Here is a 17,294-nt window from a genome sequence, read left to right on the forward strand (position 1 = left end):
TTGCGCTGTTCTTTCCTCTTCAGCTTCCTGCCTTTCTTCAGAGTTCCGTCCAGCTCTGTAGCTTTTGCAGTGTCTCAGACAAGATGAGAACAAATCTCTTGTTTCCTCAGTCTTTAGATGCCCCGTACCTGGTGTACGATTAAGACGGTGCCCTCTTCTTTCCTCTGGTGCCAGCAACCCCTCTCTTTAGCACTTTTCCCCATTGTCTGTCACTTACCAGCCCCATTTATTACCGTGCATGCTTTCAGGTGGACACCCATTTATTTTTCCTTATACCAAATTAGAAAGAAAATGAACAAGTGCCTCAGCCACTCCTTGCAAAGAAAGTGGTTCCAAAGTAGCAATTACCTTTTAAAATGAATAACCACTGACTCAGTCAGAATGTTGCTTTCCTTTTCACTTGCTGTCAGTTTTGAAGCCTTATTGGAGGAAAAGGCTTTATCATTATAAACAGCAAGCAGGTTATTTGTAGGTGGTAGTTATTAACTAATTATAATAGGCGAGGTGCCCATTGTGGTGTAACGTTGCTTTGCTTTATTGTAATTTAAGCATACCTGAATAGGCCCAAATTTCCTTTGAAACTATTTTTATTTTTAGAATTAATACTGTATCTGAGTTCCAAGGTAGAAGTAAGAGCCTGTTTCAGGCCAGGCTCTAGCCACTGAACCACCCAGCTGCCCTGAAACCATTTTTATTCATTATGGTTAGGCATGCGTGTGTTCTATTTGCAGAGCAAAGTAAACACTTAAGAGGATCATGTTTGTGAGAAGCGTGCTCAGTGTGTTACATGCAGCGTTTGGGAGTCTGGGCTTAAGGTTCCAGGGAAAGTGCAGCATTTTCTGCTGAACATCAGAAATCGGGTTAGCATCTGTTATCCAGCCCCCGAACAAAGCCAGTATGCAGCAAGCCAGGACATTGCATTTTGCTGTTATAAAGCTTATACACTGGAGAATAAATTGACCACTTACAGAATTTTCAAACTTCCCTGAAGCTTTTCTCTCCCTTTAGGAGTTTGTGTTTTAAATCTCAACTGCCTTTAGAGGTAACCAGGTGCCCAGGGCGTGGCATTAGACAAACCCGGGTTCAAATGTGACCATGTGACCCCCAGCAAGTCTATTGACCCCATTTTCCTCAGTTATACTTATGGTGAGGATCAAATGAGATCGTTTGTTTCAAGTGCTAAGCCGAGTGGCTGGCAAATAGTAGGGGTTTAATAAATGCTTGTTTCCTTGCTTCCTCCTCTCTTCTGCTTGGGGCTCTGCCATAAACCAGACAAAGAAAATACTCATCATTAGCAGTTAATAGTAAAAAGCTCTCTGTTTTTTCCCAAAAGGAGAAGGAAAGTTCCAGAAGGGTTACTCCGAATCTCAAAATGACTTTAAAGCTTCGTTTTTATTTCTTTACTGATTGCCAATGACATGGTATAGCACATCTCCACACTCAAGCCCATCTCCTCCTCCCCTTCCTTTCCCCCTGGCGGGGCTGCCAGCGATCTGATCTGGGTTACACACGTATTCTCCCATAAACGTATTTTCATGTTGTCCATTTTTAACAAAACCACTTTGAAAACACGTTTTTCAGATCAGTGAACAAGTGACTTCCTATTTCCCAAACAGAGAAGCCAGAGGCAGGGAAGGGTGAAGAAGGCATCGCCCCTGCAATGGGAGGGATTGCATTGGCTCAACTCAGCACACACACACGACTCAGTAACAGCACCAGGAACCCTCAAACCAGTTTGAATGAAGGGAAGAGGGAGGAAAGGAGACTCATCATATGAACTATTGCTTTTAGGGCAGATCCAGTCAGCAAATATCCCCAGAGAGGCAGAACTCATTGGAAAAAGAGCGTCCCTCTCGCCCTTTTCCCTCCCCAGAAATGCTCTTCCAGCCTTCCTCCCGAAAGCTCTTGGCGCTTTAGTAAAACTCAGACTGTAGGCCTGGGCTGTGAAGCGAGAAAGGCCTACAAACTGCTGGTCGTTTAGGCAAAGGCTGCGTCACTTGGTAGTCATCACGTTCCCCTGTCCCTCTTCAGTGCTTAGGGACAGCACTTGGAAACAACAACAACATCCAGTGCCTTTATGAGAAAGTACACCGAGTGTTTAGTAGGGAGCCAAAAACAGTCTGATATTAGTTGGGAAGGAAGGAAGGAGCTTTTTTATGCCCCCCCCCCCATCTCTATTAACACTGTTCAAGTTTGTAAGATGTTTTTGTTGGATGAATGTTGTAACAACCTTTTTGCCTGCTGAGACACTTTGCTGTTGGTTGAATAAACTTTATATTCCATAAGATTTCTGGAAAACTAAGATGGCAAAGTAAAAGCTGTTATGAGGCCCAGGGCATTTTTTTGCAGGGTGATGAGGTCAAATCCAAGGACCCTAGATACTGTGGGCAGAGTTACTGTTCAGGTCACGCTGGCCGTTGCACAGATCTTGAAGAGAGCTCTAGGCCGGAGGGCCCTGTGGTCTGTGGCCCGAGGCAGGGTGAGGGCATAAATCCCAGGGTGGAGATGGCAACTGCACCTGGGCCAAAGGGAAGGATACTGTGGGAAAGAATTTGCAATTTAGGCAAGAAAAGAGAAAATGGAGCTTCCCTGTGCCCTTCCGGTGATCCCTAACAAATAAAGTGAAAAATAATGGAATCCTGGTTTTCATCCCAAACAAAGCTTCATAGGGCAGCTCACTTTTTAAGATGGTCTGCAAGGAAATGTTATTTATGCCATTCATTTAGTTCAGTTAGTGATTCAGTCATTTTTTTTATTGAGTATCTGTAAGCCAGCCCGTAAATAAGACCCTGTCTCTACCCAGAGAAGCTTATAACCTCCTCGTCATTCTTTGTGAAGCCAGAAAATAGCAGAACATTTCTTCTGTGCTTCTTTCCATTCTTGGTAAGGAGGCTTGAACCAGAATTTTTCAGTGAAGCACGTTTCCTTCTCAGAGTCAAAGGCTATCACCAGCACCGCTGTTTCCATGATGATGCAGGTCCCAGTGCTCATTTCTTTGGCTTGAGCCATGAAAGTGCTGTGCTCAGCTCCTGTCTTAGTGAGTGATGTAATCATGGATCTAGCTAGCAGAACACAAAATGTGACGATGGTCTTTGGGCAGCATTTGTAGCTTAAGCATAGTGAACAGAAAGAGCATCATGACGTCTAGAAATGGCAGAACTTGGGGCTCCATTCGGGGTGGTGAGCTGAAAGTTTCCATTTCCCTAGAAGCTAATGCTGTGGTTTCCTCCCCATTATAGTTACGAGGGTTCGCTCCCAGGGCTTTGTTACCCTTTTGCTGAATGTGGTGACAAAGGACATGAAGAAACTAGGCTATGACACCAACAGTTTGGACATGCGCACCTTTTCAGTGGCAGACCTGTCAGAAGGCATTCTAAAATAACTATGAAATATTACCTATATCCTTTGAGTTACATCGCATTTACCTTTCAATATGTTTGTAGCCTCTTTAAATCTAAACTGCTTATGTAGTATGCTAAATTGACTATTGTTATGTTTATTTACTTAAGTATCATTATATCCATGTCACTTTGAAGCAATAGCATCTGTAGCCAAATATTTTTGTATAATAAATGATTATATTATTGGAGAGCGAAGTATTTTTGTGGTGTTCTTCTAAATTCAATGCTTTTGCTACCTTGAAACTTTGCTGCGGGCCAAAACAACTTCTCTTTAACAGTGGCATTTAGGGCTATAAACCAGGCTGCCATTTTACATATTTTCAGACATGGTTTTGTGCAAAGTTCATTTATTTTTTGTTGAAAATGGAACAAGTAGGAGCATCTAGTGTCAAGATAATTCTAGGGTTGTGCTTAAAATCTAAATGAATTGGTCACCAGGGAAAAAATCCCAAATAAAATACCCAAGTCAGTCTGGAAATTTATGGTAATTTTAATTAATATAGAGGGAAGGATTTAAGGAGAAAGAGGGAAGAAGGTATAGGGTTTTCTCCCGCCTGGCCTGTGCCAGGAGAGTTCAAGATCTCCACCGCTAGGTCTCTGAAGAAGATTAGAGACTTCTAAGAGGATAAAGTTGGAAAGTAAAGGAGAAAAACCCAGCCAGAAACTCACCACCAAATTGGACAATAGCTGTAGCCATGCCAAGATGCCAAAAGGCCCAGCATGCTGCCACCAGCCAACTCTCCACCGCAAAAGGTACCAGAGAGAGGAAGTGACATGAAATATATAGACCTTTTACTCTTGTGTCCCCTCCTCTAAATTTTCATGTCTACCGATCATATCAGAGGCTTTTCTCCAGGACTGCCCATTCTTTAGTTCTCATCTTCTTTGATTAGATTATATCTTTTGAGTTACTTAGCACTTCTTTGTTAAGTTCACCTTTTGTTATTTATTTAAATGTTTTGTGATTAATTTACCCTTTATAGTTACTTAACATCTTTTTGTATTAAGATCTTAAAATAGACTTAGCTTAAAGTTCTAGCTTCACTGTAAAGTAAGAACTAAGTACCTTTATTGTTCAATCAGGAGATTACAATTTCATCTTCTCCACAAAGTAAGATCTAAGTAGGGTGGAGTAACCTAAATTTCATACTAGGCAGCACATTGGATAGAGAACCAGGCCTAGTGATAGGAGGTCCTGGGTTCAAATTTGACCTCGGATACTTCTTAGCAGTGTGACCCTGGGCAAGTCACTTAACTCCAGTTGTATAGCTCTTACTGCTCTCCTTCCATAAAACCAATATTTTGTATTAATTCTAAAACAGAAAGTAAGGATTAAAAAAAAAAGAAAGAAAAGAAAATTGAACAATACCAGATGAGAAGTCAAGAGACTTGAATTCTAGTCCCATTTATGACACTAAACATGAGGTCTTGAGCATTTACTGATGTTCCTTTTATGCATTGAGGAAAAACCAAGATTAAATAAAGAATAACCTCTTCCTTCATTTAGTATGTTCTACTAGGGAAATAGGATACATTCACAAACAACTATCATATAATACAAAATAACACGTGATAAACATATAAGAGAAAGTTCACAAAAGGCCTGCTCTGAAGCTTTCTTGTTGGGTGGATGGTGACCTTGAATTTTCAAAAGCTTGCCAGTAGAACCCAAGTTCACCTTGCAAGAAAAACTTTTTAGCATAGTTGCAATAGTAGACTGTTTCCTTTCTGAGGCTCAGTACTAAATGGCTCCTTACTAGCTGACTGGTCACTATGTGATGAATTCTTTTATGACAACTCATGAAATAACTCCTCAGGGTCCTCCTTCCACTTCTGGAGCAACTGTGTCAGAGTGCCTAAAAAAATGGGGAGAGGGTGCTAAGAGCTACCCAGTTTTTAGATTGTTTATAAAATATTAATTGTTGTTCTTCTAAATGGAAGATCTTTCTAACATTCTTGAGTCAACACACTGTTGTAATTGCAAAAGATATGTTGTAAAACATGTCTCCAAATCAGTAAACTAAGAAGGCCAAAGGTTCATAGACTGTATGGAAGTCTTACTCTCACATATTATAATTTTTTAAATAAAAAAACTGGAAAGGGTCAGACTTGGTGTAAAATTTCATAATCAAATGACATTGTCTATCCATGATTATCAATTGGAAACAATTGGTTGTTGATATATCAGAGAATTGTTTCTGAATTGTCAAGCTATCAACTAATAAGACCAGAATTTAAAATCAACCCCCAAACCAGTATCCACACAGGAAAAACCAAGTGGATGAAGACTACTACTATTCAGACTACAATATGTAGTTGGATAGGTGACTGGTCTACCCATATATCTATATATCAAATAAATAAATATGTGTGTGTGTGTGTGTGGCCTACATACATATACATAAAAAATAATAAATATATAAAAATATATGTATATAAATATGTGTGTGTGTGTCTTGGACAAACATTAAAGATGGACAATCAACTAGGTACATAAGAATAGGAAGAAAAGGGTTCATATTTAGTAGACTGCATAATGGTTTTATTGATCCAAGCATTCACCCTGAAACAAAACCTCATCAAAATATAGTCATTATTTTTATGGTTATGCTATCATGTTATAAATCATGTGCTACTAACATTGTTGAAGAATCAACATTTTAAAATGGACCCAAAGACCAACAGAGGATATGGTAGTGAAGTACAATATCAATTTTATTTATTTATCTTTTGAAATTTTGAACATTTTCCCCTGGTTACATGATTCATGATCCCCCCTCCCCTGCTCTTTTCTTCCCCCTCCCAAACCTGACAAACAGTTCCACTGGGTTATACATGTATCATTGTTCAAAATCTATTTTAGAGTAGCATGATCCTTTAACATCAAAACCCCTATCATATCCCTATCACATTACGTGATCATTCACATATTTTTCTAATCCATTTCTGCTCCCACAGTTCTTCCTCTGGATGTGGATGGCATTCTTTATTATAAGTTCCTCTGGATTGTCCTGGATCATTGCATTGCTACTAGTAGAGAAGTCAGTTACATTCAATTGTGCCACAATGTATCAGTCTCTGTGTACAATGTTCTCCTGCTTCTGCTCCTCTCGCTCTGCATCACTTCCTGGAGGTTGTTCCAGTCTCCATGGAATTCCTCTACTTTATTATTCCTTTTAGCACAATAGAATTCCATCACCAACAGATACCACAATTTGTTCAGCCATTCCCCAATTGAAGGGCATCCCCTCATTTTCCAATTTTTGGTCACCACAAAGAGCGCAGCTATGAATGTTCTTGTACATGACTTTTTCCTCATTATCTCTTTGGGGTACAAACCCAGCAGTGCTATGGCTGGGTCAAAGAGCAGACAGTCTTTTATCACACTTTGGGCATAGTTCCAAATTGCCCTCCAGAATGGTTGGATCAGTTCACAGCTCCACCAGCAATGCATTAATGTCCCCACTTTGCCACATCCTCTCCATCATTCATGACTTTCCTTTGCTGTCATGTTAGCCAATCTGCTAGGTGTGAGGTGATACCTCAGAGTTGTATTGATTTGCATCTCTCTGATTATAAGAGATTTAGAACACTTTTTCATGTGCTTATACAGTATCGATTTTAGATGGTTTGCAAAATGCTGAATATAAGATAAAGATGGTAGTGAGAGTGAAGGATACTGGATGGATGCCCCATTTGCCAGATTGATACTTAATAATTTTGTAAGTTGCAGAGAAAGGTCCTTGGCACATTGGGGAGACCCCTTTTATAGGATTTTTCAAGAAGTGGACAAGAATGGCAGAGAATAAAAAGACATTTTGTGTCCTTTTATGTCAAATTTTTATGTCAATTATGGGTGGACTGTGATTGGCACTATTGAAGGAATGATCCCTGTAATGAGGAGACCAAGATTGCAAAGACACTAAAGTAGGAGGAGGCCAGAGTGCTGTGCTGGGGACCATGGAATTTAGAGCAAGAAAGCGAATTCTGGGTGATCATATCCAACGCCCTCGTTTTACAGAGGTGGAAATGGAGTCTCATGGAGATAAGTTGCTCAAAGTCGCTGCTCTTACCTACTGTTCTCTCTGGATATAAGTATGAGTATGGGTGGCCCACCAGCTACCAGGTCAGAGATATGCCCAGTAAAAGGGGGCTTGGGAGCACAAATCTGATGCCTATTAGACTCGAGGACAGTGGATGCTGCCCTTGTCTGTCTGATCACTGATGGCAGCCTTTGACCACTTCTGGCCTCCACTTGCACGTCACTGAGCATTGCTCCTGCTCCTGCTCCCTGTAACAAGACCCAGAAAACCCCATGCTTGGTCCTAGAAGTCCTTTTCTCCTTGCCACAGCTATGTCTTGATACTTCCTATAACCATCTCTTCTCTTGTTCCCTTCATAGCGAGGTGGTATAGTGGGCAAAGAGCTGATCTTGGAATCAGGAAGACTCATTTCATGAGTTCAAATCCAGCCCCAAACACTTGCTAGTGGTGGGACCCTGGGCAAGTCATTTGACCCTGTTTGCCTCCGTTTCCTCATCTATAAAATGAGCTGGAGAAGGAAGAGGCAAACCCTCCAGTATCTTTGCCAAGAAAACCCAAAAGAGGTCACAAAGAGTTGGACAAGCCTGAAATGACTAAACACAAATTAAATGTATGTAAAGAATTTTTCAAACTTTCAAGCACTATTAATTAGTCCCCAAAGAGGCATTGAGTGACTTTAGGCATTTTACTTTAACAAGGATCTTTTCCTGAAGATACACTATTTTAATCCCAGTGAAATTTCAAGCATGGAAGAAATGGAGAGAGAATTTTGGGCTATTTTCACCCAGGTCGGGGCTTTCTCAAAAGCTCTCAGATGGTACCATCAGAACTATTGGCAGGCATCGAATCATAAGAGAGAGAATGGGGTGGAGGGGGAGGCCTACGTAGCTACTCCTGGAGGATAAGGGCATCTCCCCCCTTTGGGATTGGGACAAGAAGCCCCAAGTTTCGTCATCTCCAGCAGGGGTTCTTGACTTTTCCAAACACCTGATACATAGAAGGTTATATATTCGGTAGCCAAAAGGATGGAGGCTTAAAGAAAGGCGTCCCCAAGATGGCTTTTGTCAGACGGGAAAATAAAGACAGGTTAGACGGAAGACAGAAACGAGTTCAGTACATCTTAAGGGAATTGCTTGGAGGACAACCTCATTAACCAACGGCCCATGGAAGCTGGGGCTCCCGGGGGACACTCTCCGCTTTCTGTTGAACACTGCTGTTACCCAGGAGGACGGCCTTAGCCGGCGTCCCGTGTCTGCCACCTGGAACAGCTTGTTTCTGAATAGGAAAGCAGCGCCCCAACACGTGGTAAGCCGGCCTTTGCTTGAAGATGTCTTCTGAAGGGAAACCGCGGCCTCCCAAGAGAGCTAGTGGGGGTAAGGGACTCGCCCAGGGCCACACCTCTAGGAAGGCCACATTTGAACCCAGGAAGATGCCACCTAGCGGAGCTGGTGCTCTCACCAAGCAGGAAGTGTTCTGCTTTGGGGACTCAGTGACGGGGGCGTCCAAGGACAAAGCCTTCGGGAGGCCACAGGTCCCGAGCAAGAAGAAGGTGCAAACCCCTAGCAGCAGGCGGGCGGAGGAACACTGATGCTGCTGGGCATGGGCTGTTTTTCTGGTTTGGAGGGAGGAGCAGCAAGAAGAGGAGGGTGCGCGGCCGCGGGGAACGCAGAGCCGAGACACCAAGTCTGTCCGCTTTGATCTAAAAGCGTCTTTGTTGTACTTGGGCCCCTGCTTTAAGGCTGCTGCTCTGTTTCTCTCCGTCACATTCATTTGCAAATACTACCCTCCCCTACCCAGAGCCTTCCAATGGCCACAGACTGAAACATGGAAAACAAGACAACCCTTTGCCTTCGCCCACCCCCATAAGCGCCATCTCTGCAGGGAAGGGGGGCGCGCTCCCACTCTTCTCGGGCCTAGGCGCGTCCTTCCCGCCATTCCCACATTTGACTGTTCTCTCCCTGTAGGCTCCGGTAGTTACCTCCTGCGTGGACCACCTTCCAGCTTGGGCTGACTTCTTCACTCCTTTACATTCTTGTTGTTGTCGTGGCCTGGCTTGACCCTTTGTGACCCTGTTTGGGGATTTTTTGGGTGGAGATCCTTCCTCAGCCCATTTGAAGAGATGAGGAAACTGAGGCCAACAGGGTTGCCCGGGGTCAAACTGCTAGAAAGTGTCTGTGGCCAGATTTCACTTCAGGAAAATGAGTCTTCCTGAGTCCAAGTCCAACATTCTATCCACGGTTCTACCTCATTGCCCCAAATTTTACCCCAAAATGTCATGGCCCCCAAAGAAGTGCCCGGAAACCCCAGAATTTGCCTCAGCACTTTGGAAGGACCAAGAGCTTAACAATCTGGTCCCTGGTGTGGATAATGCCAGCTTTTTGCCGTTTACGGTGGGCCTCCCAAAGTAAAGGAGCAACGTTGAGTCGGAGGAGCACCCGGACTGTCGGGGTCCAGCGCAGAGGACACCCCTTTCAGCACCGAGCGCATCTGATGGACCTTCTTGCATACTGCAGGTGCCGGTGCCAGGGTTAATGCAACTGTTGGGTATCCTCTTGGCTTTCCCATACGATGTCCCTGGGAAGAGCTATCCAGTCACCACGGCATCCTGTACTAGTAGCAAGCAAAGGACGACCACCGTGGGCTTGCCTGCGCTCTTCTCTGGCCAGAGTAGTTTCCCAAAAGCACCGGCTGACTGCGTTTCTCCTCCCCCACCAAACTCCACGTTTCCTCTAGGATAAGACATAAACTCCACTTGAACTTCCTAACTTGGCTTCTTCCTACCTTGTATGCACACGTAGGGGCCAGCTTGAGGTTCTGCTCCCACGCCGCACCCCCATCCCCCATCTGGTGGCTCCTCATGCCGGGAATGTTCTTCCTCATCATAGGATGCATCCTCTTCCTTCGAGACTCAGCCCAAGCACTACTTTTCTTTTTAATTTTTATTTATTTAGTCAGTTTAGAACATTATGGCTTGGTTACAACAATCATGTTCTTTCCCTCCCTCTCCTCCACCCACCCTTCCCACAGCCCACTCGCACTTCCACTGGGTTTTACTTGTGTCCTTGATCAGAGCCTATTTCCATGTTGATGTTTACGTTAGGATGTTCATTCAGAGTCGACATCCCCAGTCATATCCCCTCGACCCCTGTAGTCAGGCAGTTGTTTTTCTTCTGTGTTTCTGCTCCCACAGTTTGTCCTCTGCTTGTGGATAGTGTTTTTTAGATCCCTGCAGATTGTTTAGGGACATTGCATTGTCACCAATGGAGAAGTCCATTACGTTCGATTATACCACAGTGTATCAGTCTCTGTGTACAATGTTCTCCTGGTTCTGCTCCTCTCGCTCTGCATCACTTCCTGGAGGTTGTTCCAGTCTCCATGGAACTTCTCCACTTTATTATTCCTTTGAGCACAATAGTATTCCATCACCAACATATACCACAGTTTGTTCAGCCATTCCCCAATTGATGGGCATCCCCTCGTTTTCCAGTTTTGGGCCACCACAAAGAGCGCAGCTACGAATATTCTTGTACAAGTCTTTTTCCTTATTATCTCTTTGGGGTCCAAACCCAGCAGTCAAGCACTACTTTTTGCAGAACTTCTCTGACTTCCCCCACTATTATCGTCCTCTCTTCCATCTCCTCTGTATGTGATCCGTGTCTCCCTTGTTCTCGTGTCCACACATTATCCCCCACCCCCAGGAGAATGTAAGTTCCTTGAAGGCAACATCTTTCCTTTGTGTCCCCTGTACAGAAAACAGAGATCAGAACATAAAGACATACTAAACTCATTGATCCGCCAACATTTTATGAAATGTTTCACTTTCAGGGCAGGGTTTTTAGTCAAGTAAGACAATAAAGCCTGTCTTTGGTGACTGGATAATGCCGTTAAGGTGGTGGCATTCTAAAGGAGTGCCAGGCTTCCCTATCAGAACCTGATCATCTTTCTCATGGAACTTCTCCTGGGCCAGGTCCAATTCCGAAGGTCCCTCCACAAGAGAAGGTCCTGGACACTCAAGTCCTTTTTTGAGCTGAACTGCCAAGCATTCAGAGAGCCCAACTCCAATGGGTTCGCCATGTTGTTCGCGTGCCCAATAGACTTTGGGCTAAAAGACGATTTTAGGGGGATTCCCCCGAGGCCCCCAGAGGCCAGAAGAAGCAACATGAAGACCCTTGGGTCTCTCTGAAGAACTTCAGCGTCCATTGTGAGACACGGGGGGTGGCCCTGGCTCCAGGGGCGAATCAGAACTGCAGTAGCTCAAAAGAAATGTGAGATGCCCAAATTGAGAGATTTCTCTATTCCGGATGCTCATACGGGCTATTTGTGCCCGACCTGGGAGAGCCTTCCAGGCTCTTACGGGTCTGATAGCCAAGTTGGACACACTGTACGTTGGCCCCAACATAGTGATGCCATTTTGGTCCCACCTTCTCCTTCAGCATGAATTCAGCCGCTGTGTGGCCGGGGCACATATCTTAAGTCAGGTCCAATTCTCGCTGGTCTGGTGGGTTCCGCCTTGGTATTGGAATGGAAGGAGACACTAATAGGCCATCTCACATTTAACAAAAAGCTTACCATTTGGCACCCCTCCCCCATTCCCCCATTTGCCATGGGGCCACATTCGGCCAGCAGGATGGGTCAGATCTAAAGAATCCCAAAATCTTGTGTCCTGGGATTTATTCTTAAAGGACCAGGAAGATACATCAACAGTTTGAGCCTTCGGTCCTTGGAATGATTGTCTTTTTTTTTTTGTTAATCCTTCACTTCTATCTTAGAATCGATTACAAAGATCAATCCCAAGGCAGAAGACCAGTACGGGCTAGGCATTTGTACTTAAGTGACTTGCCCAGGGTCACACAGCTAAGAAATGTCTGAGATCACATTTGAACCCAGGACTTCCTCCTGACTCTAGGCCTGAAACTCTATCCACTGAGTTGGGATAATTAAGTCTTATGGACAGTCTCATCGCCAAGTGGGGAAAAGTTAGCCTGACCTATGTGTTGTCTTTTGTTATGATTAAAAAAAAATCCTGAAATTTAATAACTTTTTGCATAATTCCAAATTGTTTTACAGAATAGTTAGACTGAGCCTCAATTGTTGAGGTGATAATAAATGCATTTTCATTTATTCGGAGCATTTTTTCATGCAGTTCATTTCTGATTTTTTAAACTTCATCTTCTCTGATGTGTTGGGAAATGGATGAGTCATAAATTTGTAACAATTCTGTATGGATGTTCAGTATCAAAGACTTTTTTTCAGAGATGTTTGATGCCAAGATCCGCCCCCTCCCCCATTCCATAACTTTTCTTCCTGATTTTGCTAATACAAATACTGTTGATTTTGATGTAAAAATATAATTTTCCAATAGAAGTGGCCTATTTTCTTTTTATAAACTGCACTATTCCTTGTCAAATTCATTACCTACTTTGTTGTGAAATACCCTTTGAATCTGTAATTTTATAATGTTATAACTAACTACATTAAATCGGGTTTTTCCTATGGAATTTATGATGTAGGATGTAAAATGTTTTACTGAACCCATTTCCTGCCAGATTCCCTTTGGGTTTTCCATATTCTTGTCCATGAAGAGTCTCTTCTCTAACAGTTTGTTCTTGGGTTAATTAAACACCACGCTGCCACGCTCATGTGCTTTTAGGCAGCACTCACCTATTCTGTTCCACTGATCCATTTTCTATTTTTTTTTAAGCAGGACAAAAATGGTTTTGATAATTACTTCTTTGTGATCTAATATTGTCGTTCAGTCATTTCGTCATGTCTGACTCTCCGTGACCCTTTATGGAATTTTCTTTGCAAGATCCGGGAGGGATTTGCCATTTCCTTCCCCACAGCTAGTGAGTGTCAGACACTTTCAGCCTCTGCCTAATTAATTCGAACTCCGGTCTTCTTGACTCCAGATCCAATGCTCTCTCCCCTGAGAGGCACCTCGCTGGCTCCTGATATAATGTAAGCCCTGTTCGTGAAAGGCATCTTTGAGTCCTACTTTACAAAAATTATTTCCCTCAAGATTTTTGACCTTTTGTTCTTTCATCTGAATTTTTGTTGCTATTTTCTATGTGATGTATCCTGTTGGTCATCTGTAGATTAATTTAGTAATGTAGTACTATCTTCTTTATTGTATTGGCAAGGCCCAGTGATGAACATTGATTTCTTCCAATTAGTTAGGTCTTCTTTAACTTCTGTACACTCTCATATAAGTCCTGGGTATGTCTTATTTTAAATCCCAGCTACTTAAAAAAAACTCTTACATTCTCAGTGACTTTAAAACGGAAGGGCAAGGGCTAGGCAAAAAGGGTTGTGACATGCCCAAGGTCACACAGCTAAGAAGTGTCTGAGGTCGTATTGGAACCCAGATCCTCTAGGACACACTCCATCCGCCAGCTGCCCCAATCCCCACTATTTTTCTATATTGTACGTATTTGAAATAGAATATTCTCTATTTTAACTTGTGACTTTGGTAAAATACAGAAATGTTAATGATGTTTGAGTGCTCTTTTGTAACCTGCTATAGTTATTAATCATCTTCATTTTTTTTAAAGGAAATCCTTAGCCTTCCCTCTTAGAATCAATATTATGTACTGGTTCTAAGGCAGAAGAATGATAAAGGCTAGGCAGTGGCTTACTTTTTTAAACCCTCACCTTCCATCCTAGAATCAATACTGTGTATTAGTTCCAAGGCAGAAAGAGCAGTAAGGGCTAGGCAATGGGGGTTAAGTGACTTGCCCAGGGTCACACAGCTTGGGAAGCATCTGAGGCCAAATTTGAACCCAGGACCTCCCATCTCTGGGCTTGGCTCTCAATCCACTGCTTATTTAATTTCTTGATTGATTTTGCCACCTGCAAAATGACCCAGCTGCAAATGAATAATGTGAATTCTTTGCTGATGTTTATTCTTAATTTCTTTTATTTTTCTTATTGTGATAGCTGCTGCTTTTATTAGTGTCTCAAGTCATCGTGGAAAGCAGTATCCTTGCTTTTACCCTGGAATTTCTGGGTAAGCTTCCAGGATTTCTTCATTCTGTAGACACTGTAACTCTTGGTTTTAGGTAAATTCTCTTGAGCCTATTAGAAGTGAAACCTTTTGGACTGAGTGGGTTCGAGGTTGAAAGGAGAAGGGAGAGAGAGGGAAGCTTACTCTCTTCTCAGGCCCCCACCCTTGGAATGTTGGCACTCCTGGTGGGATCCTACCACTCCCTTTCTCCTCCAGGAAATTCCTGCTCTATTGTCCCTGGCCTCACTCCACCCCTACATAGGGATGTGTTCACAGAAAGAAAGCAAAGAAGGGGACAGCCTGACCCAGCAGCATCCATCCCCCTCACCACACAGCTTTTTTACCTTAGGAAAACTCCAGATCCAGTTTTGTTTTGCTTCGGAAAATGCAGTCATTATTAAGCACTCAAAATCATTGAGAAGCTTTCTTATTTGTTCAGAACTCCCGACAAGAATAGAATTTTTAAAACCCTTAGCAACTGAGATGCTGGAGCCTGCTCAGACCAGCCCCAGGAGCCAAGGGTAAAATTTTGATCTGTTGGGGGACAGCTAGGAGACTCACTAGATAGTCAGGCCTACAAATGGGAGGTCCTGGGTTCAAATGTGGCCTCAGACATTTCCTACCTATGTGATGCTGGGCAAATCACTTAACCCCCATTGCTTAGCTCTTAAATCTCTTCTGCCTTGGAACCAATACCCAGTATCGATTCTCAGATGGAAGGCGAGGGTTTAAAAAAATAGGAATTCCAAACAAAATGAAAGAACAACAATGCACAAATGTCTACATCTTTGGTGGGAGAGAGGAGGTGGGAACTGAGGCAAGGCGTCATCCCTTTTCTGCCCCACTGACTTCCCTTCAGCGCTGTATGCTTCCCTTCTGACTCTGCCACTTGTGCGCCCTCGCACATCTCTCATCCCTACCAGGACTAGAAGAACTCAGCAAGGTCTGTTTGGAAGTAGTGGTGCAGACACAGATTGAGTGGTTTTCTCCAAATGATGTCCTTTAATAGGACGGACTTCACTGAGAAGGGAGGTTTGAAGAACAGGGTTTGGGACCAGGAAATGAGAGGGAGCTCAAGGCTTGTGGATTGCCCAGAAGGCTCGTGCCTGGCGTCATCCGTGCTTTCTTCAAGGTGCTTGAGATGGTGAGTACGGATAATGTCACCCCAAAAATGAAATGGGTCCTCTCTGAAGAGGCAGAACAAGACCGGTTCTGGGCAGCGGAGTCATTCCCAAATGGGATATTTGTGTGCAGCAGCGGTAAAAAGCCATCGAGATGGAGGAAAGGAGGCATTCCATTAGAGTAGGTCCAACCTAATCTATTGAAACAATCTATTATTGACTGAACATTCTTTTGGAAAAGTTTGACCACTGCAGTCACGATGACAAGGAAGCTGAAAGACCTCAGGATTCATTTAACTGGAAAACATCTGATTCTTGCCAAGGGAAGAGGTAAGAGAGCCAAGTGGCAAGCTTTGCAAAACATTAAGCAGCTTATGAGCAGTGTTGGGTCACAGTGCAGGCTTGCAGAGAGGAAGGTGGGAGACCCAACGAAACCGTATCGACCAGAAGCGTTGGAAGATCAAACTGAAGGGCAGTCAGTGGATGCCAAACGAAGCTGGTCTCCTGAGGTTGCTATTTTCTCCTGAGCAACTCTAGTAGAATCATCGAACTGGGACTCTGCTTCCTCAGAACTAGTATCACGGGAGGAAGTAGCAATGGGATGAAGGAGATGCTCAGGACAGACACTGTAGACCTGTGCTTGAGGGGTGCCATTTTGAAGGAAATCAAGATTGTTTTTCAAATTCTGAGACTGGAAAATTCTAAAAGACACCAAGGATGGTACTTCTGCCAAAATGACAAGAACAATGACGGACATTTAGATCTTTCCTAACAAGGACATGCCATCCGATGTACTGTTTTCCCTACTTTATATTCGAGGAAAGTGAGACGATGGTTCGCAGGTAGCAAATGTCAGGGCTGGGATGGAAGCCTCTTTTTTGTCTCCCGACCCCAAGCCAGGCAGCCCTTGCCCTCTAGCCCACTTGGCCTCTCTGATGACCAAGCCGCCTGCCCACTTCTCATCTCCACACAATCATTATTGGAAAAGTGTATTACTTATTGATGATGACTGTGCTAAAAACACCACGAGGACACGGGCAGGTTTTCGCAGAATTTTCTAGAACATTTTCCATGATCACACGATTGACAGGCATAGAAAACGTAAGCATCTTGATACCTGCTTTTTGTGGATCGAAAAAACAAAGCACAAGCCTTAAAGGATCTCTTCAAGTACAGTCTCCACGCTTATATTAACGCGAGATTTCATAACGGGTGGAATGTGTTCCGGCAGGTTCTCGGCACAACTGGTGGGCTGGCCGAGCCCCTCTAGCACTTAGTTCTCTGGCGCCTTATGCCGGGAGAGTCCCTGCTGAACAGTGTGGGGAGAGGACAGACCCCAGAGCTGATAGACGGAAGGGAATCATCCAAGTTTGAGCACAGCCTTGTGGAATATGAAGTGAATAAAGCATTGTGCAAATCTGTACCGAGGCGGAAGGGTTAATGTCAACTTGCTTTTTCTTCCCCTTTCCTTTGGAAGGAGACAATTCCAGCCACAGGTCAATATATATGTTTTTAAACTCTTCTGTCTTAGAACCCTGTATATTGGTTCTAAGGCCAAAGAGTAGTAAGAGCTAGACTATGGGGGCTAAGTGCCCAGGAAGTGCCTGAAGCCACATTTGAACCCAGGCCACCATCCCTTGACCTGGCTCTCAATCCACTGAAACACTTAGCTGCCCCCGGCAGACTTTTCTTCCTAGTATCAGTTCTAAGTCAGAAGAGTGGCAAG

At 43.6% G+C, this 17,294-nt stretch overlaps 1 protein-coding gene across 2 annotated transcripts in view; it reads left to right on the top strand.

Moving 5' to 3' along the window:
- The window catches only part of B9D1 (B9 domain containing 1), a 47,962-nt gene extending 44,373 nt beyond the window's left edge, over positions 1-3,589 (top strand). For both annotated transcript variants that reach the window (XM_007497964.3, XM_001370094.4), the window contains one exon: positions 3,240-3,589. In XM_007497964.3, the coding sequence (XP_007498026.1) occupies positions 3,240-3,382 (143 nt within the window). In that variant the 3' untranslated portion in view covers positions 3,383-3,589. The remainder of the gene's footprint in view (positions 1-3,239) is intronic.
- The last annotated feature ends 13,705 nt before the right edge of the window (positions 3,590-17,294 follow it).

The sequence above is a fragment of the Monodelphis domestica genome, chromosome 7, assembly GCF_027887165.1.
Source record: "Monodelphis domestica isolate mMonDom1 chromosome 7, mMonDom1.pri, whole genome shotgun sequence".
Classification (NCBI taxonomy): Eukaryota; Metazoa; Chordata; class Mammalia; order Didelphimorphia; family Didelphidae; genus Monodelphis; species Monodelphis domestica.